The sequence below is a fragment of the Haliotis cracherodii genome, unplaced genomic scaffold (genome assembly GCF_022045235.1).
Source record: "Haliotis cracherodii isolate W230 unplaced genomic scaffold, xgHalCrac1.p SCAF_5, whole genome shotgun sequence".
NCBI classification, from domain to species: domain Eukaryota; kingdom Metazoa; phylum Mollusca; class Gastropoda; order Lepetellida; family Haliotidae; genus Haliotis; species Haliotis cracherodii.
The window spans coordinates 48580978-48594595 of NW_027266308.1; the positions used below are offsets into that span (position 1 = coordinate 48580978).

Genomic DNA, 13618 nt, shown 5'->3' on the forward strand with positions numbered 1-13618 from the left:
CCAAATGACATATGATAATATTTTACCCTGGCATTTGTCAACTGACTCTGCTTCTTGGTTCAAGGTAGTCCTTCCACCGGGACATTCCAGACATGACCTGCTTCCCCATCTCTCCTGATACTGGCCGATGTCACACAGACTGCAGGGCTCCACTCCGCTCGCAGAGAACGTGCCCGGCTTACACATAGCTGGCAACATGGAAGCGAATTGTGAACACCTGCTGAATCAATGTCATTGTACAGATGACATTTTATTAATTGACTTTTTTCATGAATAGTATTTTAATTTTGCTTCGGAATACCCACAAATTATATGCCCGAGAAAGCTTCGCAAGTAAAGTAAATGCAGCAAGTAAAGTAAATACATAACGTCATATCCGAGAAGATCCGGGGTAGGATAGGTCTTCAGCAACCTATGCTTGTCGTAAAAGGCGACTATGCTTGTCGTAAGAGGCGACTAATGGGATCTGGTGGTCAGGCTCGCTAACTTTGTTGATGTATGTCATTGTATCCCAATTGCATAGATAGATGCTCATGACATCAGTCACTGGATTGTCTGGTCCAGACTCGATTATCTACAGACCGCCGTCATACAGCTGGAATATTACTGGGGACGGCGTTAAGCAACAAACAACAAGAACATAACGTCAACTCCAGAGAATAACAAGTCCTGATTATCCACCGAAACATATCATTGAGCGTAAAATCTAAAATAGATGTAAATATAGTAAACTGTTCAATTTCAAGTTCAATATGATCAATGAGTTATGACCGCAAATGTTGTTCAAAAGCAAATCAAGTGCGGGAAATGACACGTAAAAGTTAACTGATAGTTTGCTACTCTGTCCGAGAGTCAGAATTTCTCTATCCTGCGTGGCCAAAGACACTCCACCCTACTATTACCTTCACAGTGCGTTGTAGACGTTGCTCCTGTTGCCACTGTGGTCGTGTGGGTGGGACAAGGACTGCATCTTGTCTGTCCAGCACTGTCTGCATACTGACCCACTGGACATTGTGTACATTCGGCTGTATCGGCGTTGAAGTAACTGCCTCGGACACAGCCAACTGCAGACAGTAAGATATTCATATATACACTGAGAACGAGAAGCGGTTATGAAACATGCCATAACAAATCTTCAATAGAAATAGTTCAAAATTGGCAGGGTTATAGCAAAAGTTTAACTTCACTTGAGACAGCATTTTATGAAGGATTCAAGGAACATTGGCGTTTAAAAGTCAACACAAATGTTGCTCTTTTAATCATATTCAGGAACGGACATGGCCTCTGGAGGAGGCTGCTTTTTTTGGGTTAGAAGCGGGATATTTGCCGGTTACTGTGAAAGGTAAAGCCGAACCATTTAAGTTTTTATACCTTGTTTTTGGTATATGCCTCAGCATCAAATTTGAGTCAACATATATAAAAAACAAAGCCCGGGACAATCATAATGGTGAATGGCGTCTTGCGCATTGTAAATTGGAATATTAATATTATTGTTGTAATTGTTGTTGTTACTTTTACAAAGTGTTCGCTTGCCATAAAGCAACTTTGTGGCATAGCATACTTACCACATCCATATGATCTGTATGAGGGGAATGTACCCAAAGGACAATCAAGACTCAAATGGTCACTGGTCACTCCTACTGTGTTAACAGGTTTGATTGAGGCGGGAATGAATGCCGAGGAGTTACTGTTTACGTCAGTTCTTATCGCCTGTAGCAGGATCTGCATGTTTGAGTTGGCATCTTCAAACTGTGCTTCATTCAAACGTGACGGATCCAGTGGTGATACAATGTTGGTATGAATGTGATATTCCTTTAGATGAGTCTCGTTGACGCTACGCTTTACGGTAATAGCTCCACACGTAACCTGTATGATGGCGAAAGGTTTGGATGTATAAAAGTCTTATTGGAAAAAATCCTATTCAAGAGAGTGGGAAAAAATGTCTAATATTATATTGAAAATAATGCATAATGGTGCAACTTTGGGGAAAAGGTACATGACATGGGCATCAGAATTTCATACAGTGAAACCTTGTTATTTCGGACGGCAACGTTCCCCATCAGTATTCCGGTTTAACAAATTTGCGGATTAAAGTCACATGCGTGGAGTGTGATGTTCCTCAGTATTTATGTATACGTGCCTAGCGATATCGCCCGAAGATGGACTTTCCGGATTAACGGCATCCGGACTAAACAGGTTTCACTGAATATTGGTTTGTGGATGGACTGGTCAGGCACAGTACTAGGTTATGGGAATGATGTTTATGCAACCATTAACTGGTGTGAATTATCCACAATCGAATGCGTGAGTGAATACTGTTTAAAGCCATATGACATCGGCTTGAAACGAGTATTCTGCAATTGGGCAAGCCAGTTGTATAACATTTAATCAGTCAGTTACAATTATACAGTGAGAAATGGAAACGTAATATTAATATGGATAGAAACAAGGGTAGTTGTGTTCACGAGGGGAAATAGACTTTCGGCTAATGAATCATGGTCTTTCGTTGGAAAACAATTGGTAACTGTCACATCAGATAAATGCCTTAGCGTTTCAAATCTTTGAATGGCATTTAGAAGTTAAACACATAAGGAAGAGAATTTATTTATGTCAGTTTCTTTATCAAGAGGAAACAACGCTTCGGAGTATATGCTTACTCTTTCATCGGGTGAATGAATGCTATGAGACAGAGAGCATATATATGCACGTGTTAGGACAACAAAAGTAACACGATAACAAACGATGGAAACTCACATAGGAGGCGAACAGATAATTGCCTCTGATAGGTGATTAGCAAAAGACGATGGAAGCCAACGCTTTACAGTAATTAGCGCTGATGGTTATGGACAACTGAAAGCCAGCCCTTAAATAAAGCCTCTCTGCCTCATGCCAGTTGCAGTTTGTACTCCAAGCCAGCAACACCTCTCCAAGCCTCCAGAGCCTCCTCAAGCCCACGCACAGCACCGCTGATAGCAAGCCCAGGGAGAACTTCAAAGGTAATTATATAACCACTCACCCATCCATTCACAACAACCTACACCTCCTAATCAACGCTCACACCCAAGCCCAAACCTAAAACTACACTCACAAAGCCCACCTAAACAAACTCAAACACTTCAAATTAAAACACAAGCCCTCCAATTAATCTCTTAAAGCTTTAAACAACTCACAAACCCAAAACAACCAAAACACCGCAAACACTACTCACCCCTTCCAAAACACTCCATCCACAACCCCTCACCTCAAACACCAAAACTCACACACACATCCTATACACCCAATCCCAGCATGACAGACCAAAGACAAATCGAGATATGCGAAATATCTGGCATTACATCCCCTACACCTGCGGAGGCGCACAACACCTCCGACAGGGCAACACCCTCACTCATTCCCGCAGGCTACGGCGATGAAGACCCTCAAGCCTCCTACATGGAAACTCAACCCAGCACCCCACCTCCCCAAGCATGCAACTCAAAAAAACGCAAACTAGACGCATCGGCATCACCTACCTCACACACCCTCTCACCCGCAGCCCTCATCACCACATGGGCCCTCTACTTTTTTTCGGCCACCCCCTCAGTACAACTAGCTCCAACACTGACCATAAATAAAATAGGCATGTGGCTAAGGCAACAAAAAATCAATTACCTAAACATCAAACGTAGTTTCAAAGGATATCAGATAATCTTCCCAAATCAAGAATCCTACATAGCAGCAACTAAAATTAAACAAATATTCCAATTCACCGTAAATAGCTCTAAACCTAACTGGCAAATATACACTAGGGGAGTTATTCGAGTGCACCCAAGGGAAACCGACGAGGACCTCGACATATACGCCAAAGAAGCTAACACTATCCAAACCCAACCACAAATAACTAGCCTCCGCAGGATTAAATCAAACAGAAACGGGAAAACCACCCCCACACCTATTGTAATAATAAACTTCAAAAAAACAGCTAAACACCCTGAAGCCCCCAAACATATCACTTTCGGCGCTAACCATAACTTAGAGGTCAAACCATACATCAAGCAAGTAAAGCAATGTTCTAATTGCCTACAATATAATCACACCGCTAACCAATGTACTTTCAAAAAAACTAAATGCAAAAACTGTGCTCAAACGGACTGCCCAGGCATATGCACACCCTGGTGCATCCACTGCAAATCCATAAAACACTCATCACTCTCGAACCAATGCCCCCACAGACTATCACTCACCCAACAGGCCAACAGACATATAGACATAAACACGGCCAAAATCCAAACCAAAAAACACACACCGCAAGCATACAAACCACTACTACCAACACCACCCCCAAACAACAACACTCACGCACGCAAAACAGTATACCCAGTCTCCGTATGGGACCCAAATCAGCGAGACGCATACACCGCAAATGAAATAAACACCCCACACATCCCACAAACTCACACTCTCACCCTCCCCGCCTCTCACCCTACAATTACCACATCTACACCCGCAAGCAAAACCCAACGCACAACGACCACCACACAACCAGCACCAACACAAGCCATCACAGCCACAAGGGCAACAACACTCCCAAACCTACAGGCAACCCCCGAACACCCAGTCAACAGGGAAACTACAGAAACCACTCAGACTCTCGCACCCAAACCCAGCATGCAACCCACCACCGAACAGATTGACCAAACTAAAGACAACTTAACCGAAGAGGACCAGTACACATCCTCAGAGGAAATAAACGAGCTTACCTTGTCAGCCCCAAAAACCAAAAGCTATAGAAAAAAACTCACCCAAAACGTAGCAAGCAAAAATCTGAACAACTTAGTCCTCCTACTAGCTTACGTGTTAAAGCAGTCTAATCCAGAAGCCAGCTCCAAAGCCTTCTTTGGTGTAGCACATAAACTAAAACTCGTCACCACCTCTTTCGAACGTTTCAGCAGCAACCTTAATAACCTACTAAAGTAAATACCTAAACCAAGCCTAAACCAAACATAAATCCACCCATTTTCCCAATGGAAGGCCTAAACATTTTTCAATGGAATGCCAATGGCCTCGCCGGCCATGGTTCTGAACTCAAAGCTAAATTCAAAATAGATAAAGGTCCCCATGCAGCTTGTATTCAAGAAACCAAATTCTCACATAAAACTAAATTCAACCTACCAAATTATAACGCAGTGAGAACCGACAGGTCCAAAACCATGCCAGGCAGAACAGGAGGAGGTCTAATCATCTACGTTAGAGAGGATATTAACTACGAGGAAGTTAAAGTAAACACTCCTAATCTAGAAGCTAATGGAATCCAAGTCACCATCAATAACCAAAAAATAAAAATCATTAACATCTATCACTCAACACTAAAACCAATTAAAGATACAGACCTAGATGTCCTTTACCAATTAGGAAATAAATCAACCATCTTCCTAGGAGACTTCAATGCCCATCATCCTACCTGGGGCATTGCAGATAAACTAGACAACCATGGACAACTAATATCAGAGTGGATCGAAAAAAATGACCTAATACTATTAAACAATAACCAACCAACTAGGTACGACAAAACCCACCACACCATGTCGGCTATCGACTTAACAATATGTACGCCAGACTTAGCACAAAGTCTGATGTGGGACGTCCACCCAGTACCTCTAGGCAGCGACCACTTTCCCATAAATATAACCCTAGGAAATATAAAAATACCAAATCAAACCCCTAAACAGGAACCTAAATTTCAGTACAAAAACGCCAACTGGGACCAATTCCAAGAATTATGCAACGAAGCTAATCTAAACGATTTAGAAACAACAGACCCCGAAACATTCTGTCAAAACCTAACTAACTTCATAATCAACGCAGCCAAATCCGCAATCCCCTTCAAATCATCCAACCCAGGAAAACCCACTGTCCCTTGGTGGAATGAGGAAATAGAGCTAACTAGACTAAAACGCAAATCAGCTTTCAACAGAGCTAAACGAGACCCCTCTCATCTCAAAACAGCTCATGAACTTAACCACCAAGTGCAAAACCTAGTTAAAACTGCTAAAACCAAAAACTGGAAAAAATTCTGTGAGGAGCTAAATCACCACACCGACGCTAGGAAGGTGTGGCGCAAAATCCACGCCATCCGAGGCATCAAACGGCACAAAAAAAGCCCCAATATAAACAACTCAACTAACCCCACCCAAAAGGCCAACAACCTAGCCAAACACTTCTCTAAAGTTAGCAGCAACAGTAACTTCAGTAAGAAATTCCAAGATAAACTAAATAAAGAAACCAAATTCTCCAAAGAAAACAGACAAGACAACCTAGAAATAAATCAACCTTACACCATAGAAGAACTAAATCACGTACTAAACAATAGAAAAAAAGGAACAGCCCCTGGCCTAGACCTCACCTCTTACCAAATAATCAAACACTTACCTACCAAACTACTCCAAACTTTACTTAAACTATACAACCTAGTCTACCTAAACGGACAGGTCCCATCCTCATGGAAGGAAGCTCTAGTAATCCCAATACCTAAACCAAATAAACCAGCAGATCAGGCAAACTCCTATAGGCCCATCTCCTTAACCTCAAATCTCTGCAAAATAATGGAACTTATGACTAAAAATAGGCTACAGCACTACCTAGACCAAAACAACATCATAAACCCTGACCAAAGCGGCTTCACTCCTGGCCGATCAACTCTCGATAACCTTGCCCGACTAGAACAGGATATAAAAACAGGACAGTTAAACAAGCAATACACCATAGGCATATTCCTCGACTTCTCTAAAGCTTTCGATATGGTATGGCACCAAGGGCTAATACAAAAACTAAAAAAAATAGGACTAAAAGGTCAAATAATAAACTTCATCCAAGATTTCCTAAACAATCGCAAAATTACCGTGGGTATAGACCATACACTATCGGACCAGTGTCCCCTAGAAAATGGCACTCCCCAGGGCAGCATCCTCAGCCCAACCCTCTTCAATATAATGATAAATGATCTATTCGAGGGCTTATCCCCTAAACTAAACACTTCAAAATTCGCGGATGACGGAGCCCTATGGATCCGCACTAAAAGCATTAAAATGGCAGAAAACTTAATCCAAAAATCTCTAAATAAAATACAACAATGGGCAGACAAATGGGGCTTCTCCCTTAACTCAGATAAAACAACAGGAATAGTATTCAAACATAAAAACATGAAACCTGCCTACCCAATCCTCCAGCTAAACAACCAAACAATCAAATTCCAAAAACAAACAAAATTCTTAGGACTTATTTTCGATCAACACCTCACCTGGGAGGCTCACGTCCAAAACCTAAAAACTAGATGCAGCAAAGACCTTAACACATTAAGATGTCTCACCGGCTCTAACTGGGGAGCCTCCAAAGATACTCTCCTCTCACTATATACAACACTAATTAGATCAAAACTAGACTACGGCTGTGCCATATACAATACCCTAAACAACTCTCTTTCTAAAAAACTTGACTCAATACAATATCAGGCTCTCAAACTAATTACACGCACCCAACATGGCACCTCTTACACCTCACTTCAGGCCCTTACAGGAGAAATGCCACTAAATCTACGCAGGGAACATCTAAGCCTTAATTTCTGGGCCGCGTCCCAAACAAACCCTCTCATCCAAAACCTAATTAACCAAAACATTAGCCCAAGAAACCAAGCTCTAGCTCGCAAACACCCCTTACTCACCCCAATATCCCAAAGAATAACTAACTACCTCAATGAACACCAAACTCAAAATCTTAAACAAAACTGCAAAAAATCAAATATCTTCACCCCTAAACTCAAAATACCCCAAATAGACACAACGCTAGCTAACCAAATAAATAAACAAACCGACCCAAACATAGCTAAAACCACCACACTTGCATACATACACGAAAATTGGCCAAATTGGTGTCACATATACACTGACGGATCTTCAGACCCGATCTCCAACCACACAGGCTTCGGAGTCCATACCACACAACCAGTTATATCCACACAATCTTACCGACTCCCTAACAACCAATCAATATTCACGGCCGAACTTATGGGCATGGCCTCAGCCCTGCATAACCAACAATCTAAAAACAACAAAAAAATCCTAATTCTCACTGACTCCCTTAGTGGACTACAAGCCCTCCAAAACAAAAATACCAAAAAACGACCTAAATTAATAAACCAAATACTTAAAAGCTCCAACGACCTAACAAAAGCAGGCAAACAAATAACCTTCTTGTGGATCCCCGCCCACGTAGGAATTTACGGCAATGAAAGCGCCGATAAAGCAGCTAAATTATCTCTCAAAATACCAGAAATAAGCCTAAACCTACCCATCTCAAAATCAGAAATTAAAAGTGTAAACAAACAAAAAATAACCAAAAAATGGCATAATCAATATCAAAACTCAAATAGCCAAATAAAAAAAGTGCTCAGAAAACCACTAGCCAAACCTAAAATCCTACACCCCTCTAAAAAAATTGACAGATTAATTACAAAACTCCAAACAGGACACACCAACCTAAATAACCACCTAAAACAACTTAAAAGACACACCACAGGCAACTGCCCCCACTGCAAACAACCCGAAACCACAGAACACGCACTCATTCACTGCACCCACTATCAAACACACAGAACCACACTACAAACCGCCCTCAATCTAAATAAGGTTCCTACTCTAGATGAAATACTAAACCCTCAAAATAAACTAGAAAACTTCAAGGCCCTAGGCGTATTCCTAATCAAAACAGACCTAATTAAGCGCATCTAAAAATTAATTAATCTACCAATCCAAAATCCAATAAACATACAAACACGCACCTCATCCGGCTCCCTTAGTTCCCTCCTCCACCCACCTCGGCATTTATTCCAAATTTAAAAATTTCAAAAAATCAATATAAGCAACCCCTAAAAGCCCCCTCTTGGGTTGCACACACCACTTTCACCCTTCTCGGAATACACTAAATGGTCCGGCCAGGCCCGTGTGCGAAATACGCTGTAGTCGGAAAGCGCACGTTAAATCTTTTATATCAGTCAGTCAGACTCATGCCATTCATTCAGTTGCAGTTTGTACTCCAAGCCAGCAACACCTCTCCAAGCCTCCAGAGCCTCCTCAAGCCCACGCACAGCACCGCTGATAGCAAGCCCAGGGAGAACTTCAAAGGTAATTATATAACCACTCACCCATCCATTCACAACAACCTACACCTCCTAATCAACGCTCACACCCAAGCCCAAACCTAAAACTACACTCACAAAGCCCACCTAAACAAACTCAAACACTTCAAATTAAAACACAAGCCCTCCAATTAATCTCTTAAAGCTTTAAACAACTCACAAACCCAAAACAACCAAAACACCGCAAACACTACTCACCCCTTCCAAAACACTCCATCCACAACCCCTCACCTCAAACACCAAAACTCACACACACATCCTATACACCCAATCCCAGCATGACAGACCAAAGACAAATCGAGATATGCGAAATATCTGGCATTACATCCCCTACACCTGCGGAGGCGCACAACACCTCCGACAGGGCAACACCCTCACTCATTCCCGCAGGCTACGGCGATGAAGACCCTCAAGCCTCCTACATGGAAACTCAACCCAGCACCCCACCTCCCCAAGCATGCAACTCAAAAAAACGCAAACTAGACGCATCGGCATCACCTACCTCACACACCCTCTCACCCGCAGCCCTCATCACCACATGGGCCCTCTACTTTTTTTCGGCCACCCCCTCAGTACAACTAGCTCCAACACTGACCATAAATAAAATAGGCATGTGGCTAAGGCAACAAAAAATCAATTACCTAAACATCAAACGTAGTTTCAAAGGATATCAGATAATCTTCCCAAATCAAGAATCCTACATAGCAGCAACTAAAATTAAACAAATATTCCAATTCACCGTAAATAGCTCTAAACCTAACTGGCAAATATACACTAGGGGAGTTATTCGAGTGCACCCAAGGGAAACCGACGAGGACCTCGACATATACGCCAAAGAAGCTAACACTATCCAAACCCAACCACAAATAACTAGCCTCCGCAGGATTAAATCAAACAGAAACGGGAAAACCACCCCCACACCTATTGTAATAATAAACTTAAAAAAAAACAGCTAAACACCCTGAAGCCCCCAAACATATCACTTTCGGCGCTAACCATAACTTAGAGGTCAAACCATACATCAAGCAAGTAAAGCAATGTTCTAATTGCCTACAATATAATCACACCGCTAACCAATGTACTTTCAAAAAAACTAAATGCAAAAACTGTGCTCAAACGGACTGCCCAGGCATATGCACACCCTGGTGCATCCACTGCAAATCCATAAAACACTCATCACTCTCGAACCAATGCCCCCACAGACTATCACTCACCCAACAGGCCAACAGACATATAGACATAAACACGGCCAAAATCCAAACCAAAAAACCCACACCGCAAGCATACAAACCACTACTACCAACACCACCCTCAAACAACAACACTCACGCACGCAAAACAGTATACCCAGTCTCCGTATGGGACCCAAATCAGCGAGACGCATACACCGCAAATGAAATAAACACCCCACACATCCCACAAACTCACACTCTCACCCTCCCCGCCTCTCACCCTACAATTACCACATCTACACCCGCAAGCAAAACCCAACGCACAACGACCACCACACAACCAGCACCAACACAAGCCATCACAGCCACAAGGGCAACAACACTCCCAAACCTACAGGCAACCCCCGAACACCCAGTCAACAGGGAAACTACAGAAACCACTCAGACTCTCGCACCCAAACCCAGCATGCAACCCACCACCGAACAGATTGACCAAACTAAAGACAACTTAACCGAAGAGGACCAGTACACATCCTCAGAGGAAATAAACGAGCTTACCTTGTCAGCCCCAAAAACCAAAAGCTATAGAAAAAAACTCACCCAAAACGTAGCAAGCAAAAATCTGAACAACTTAGTCCTCCTACTAGCTTACGTGTTAAAGCAGTCTAATCCAGAAGCCAGCTCCAAAGCCTTCTTTGGTGTAGCACATAAACTAAAACTCGTCACCACCTCTTTCGAACGTTTCAGCAGCAACCTTAATAACCTACTAAAGTAAATACCTAAACCAAGCCTAAACCAAACATAAATCCACCCATTTTCCCAATGGAAGGCCTAAACATTTTTCAATGGAATGCCAATGGCCTCGCCGGCCATGGTTCTGAACTCAAAGCTAAATTCAAAATAGATAAAGGTCCCCATGTAGCTTGTATTCAAGAAACCAAATTCTCACATAAAACTAAATTCAACCTACCAAATTATAACGCAGTGAGAACCGACAGGTCCAAAACCATGCCAGGCAGAACAGGAGGAGGTCTAATCATCTACGTTAGAGAGGATATTAACTACGAGGAAGTTAAAGTAAACACTCCTAATCTAGAAGCTAATGGAATCCAAGTCACCATCAATAACCAAAAAATAAAAATCATTAACATCTATCACTCAACACTAAAACCAATTAAAGATACAGACCTAGATGTCCTTTACCAATTAGGAAATAAATCAACCATCTTCCTAGGAGACTTCAATGCCCATCATCCTACCTGGGGCATTGCAGATAAACTAGACAACCATGGACAACTAATATCAGAGTGGATCGAAAAAAATGACCTAATACTATTAAACAATAACCAACCAACTAGGTACGACAAAACCCACCACACCATGTCGGCTATCGACTTAACAATATGTACGCCAGACTTAGCACAAAGTCTGATGTGGGACGTCCACCCAGTACCTCTAGGCAGCGACCACTTTCCCATAAATATAACCCTAGGAAATATAAAAATACCAAATCAAACCCCTAAACAGGAACCTAAATTTCAGTACAAAAACGCCAACTGGGACCAATTCCAAGAATTATGCAACGAAGCTAATCTAAACGATTTAGAAACAACAGACCCCGAAACATTCTGTCAAAACCTAACTAACTTCATAATCAACGCAGCCAAATCCGCAATCCCCTTCAAATCATCCAACCCAGGAAAACCCACTGTCCCTTGGTGGAATGAGGAAATAGAGCTAACTAGACTAAAACGCAAATCAGCTTTCAACAGAGCTAAACGAGACCCCTCTCATCTCAAAACAGCTCATGAACTTAACCACCAAGTGCAAAACCTAGTTAAAACTGCTAAAACCAAAAACTGGAAAAAATTCTGTGAGGAGCTAAATCACCACACCGACGCTAGGAAGGTGTGGCGCAAAATTCACGCCATCCGAGGCATCAAACGGCACAAAAAAGCCCCAATATAAACAACTCAACTAACCCCACCCAAAAGGCCAACAACCTAGCCAAACACTTCTCTAAAGTTAGCAGCAACAGTAACTTCAGTAAGAAATTCCAAGATAAACTAAATAAAGAAACCAAATTCTCCAAAGAAAACAGACAAGACAACCTAGAAATAAATCAACCTTACACCATAGAAGAACTAAATCACGTACTAAACAATAGAAAAAAAGGAACAGCCCCTGGCCTAGACCTCACCTCTTACCAAATAATCAAACACTTACCTACCAAACTACTCCAAACTTTACTTAAACTATACAACCTAGTCTACCTAAACGGACAGGTCCCATCCTCATGGAAGGAAGCTCTAGTAATCCCAATACCTAAACCAAATAAACCAGCAGATCAGGCAAACTCCTATAGGCCCATCTCCTTAACCTCAAATCTCTGCAAAATAATGGAACTTATGACTAAAAATAGGCTACAGCACTACCTAGACCAAAACAACATCATAAACCCTGACCAAAGCGGCTTCACTCCTGGCCGATCAACTCTCGATAACCTTGCCCGACTAGAACAGGATATAAAAACAGGACAGTTAAACAAGCAATACACCATAGGCATATTCCTCGACTTCTCTAAAGCTTTCGATATGGTATGGCACCAAGGGCTAATACAAAAACTAAAAAAAATAGGACTAAAAGGTCAAATAATAAACTTCATCCAAGATTTCCTAAACAATCGCAAAATTACCGTGGGTATAGACCATACACTATCGGACCAGTGTCCCCTAGAAAATGGCACTCCCCAGGGCAGCATCCTCAGCCCAACCCTCTTCAATATAATGATAAATGATCTATTCGAGGGCTTATCCCCTAAACTAAACACTTCAAAATTCGCGGATGACGGAGCCCTATGGATCCGCACTAAAAGCATTAAAATGGCAGAAAACTTAATCCAAAAATCTCTAAATAAAATACAACAATGGGCAGACAAATGGGGCTTCTCCCTTAACTCAGATAAAACAACAGGAATAGTATTCAAACATAAAAACATGAAACCTGCCTACCCAATCCTCCAGCTAAACAACCAAACAATCAAATTCCAAAAACAAACAAAATTCTTAGGACTTATTTTCGATCAACACCTCACCTGGGAGGCTCACGTCCAAAACCTAAAAACTAGATGCAGCAAAGACCTTAACACATTAAGATGTCTCACCGGCTCTAACTGGGGAGCCTCCAAAGATACTCTCCTCTCACTATATACAACACTAATTAGATCAAAACTAGACTACGGCTGTGCCATATACAATACCCTAAACAACTCTCTTTC

At 41.9% G+C, this 13618-nt stretch overlaps 1 protein-coding gene across 1 annotated transcript in view; it reads right to left on the reverse strand.

Annotated features, from left to right (window-relative positions):
* The window catches only part of LOC139443151 (sushi, von Willebrand factor type A, EGF and pentraxin domain-containing protein 1-like), a 32980-nt gene that overhangs the window by 9887 nt on the left and 9475 nt on the right, over window positions 1–13618 (reverse strand). The window contains exons 12-14 of the mRNA XM_071224105.1: window positions 1566–1866; window positions 903–1064; window positions 27–188 (exon numbers count right to left, since the gene is read on the reverse strand). Coding sequence (XP_071080206.1) covers window positions 27–188; window positions 903–1064; window positions 1566–1866 — 625 coding nt within the window. The remainder of the gene's footprint in view (window positions 1–26; window positions 189–902; window positions 1065–1565; window positions 1867–13618) is intronic.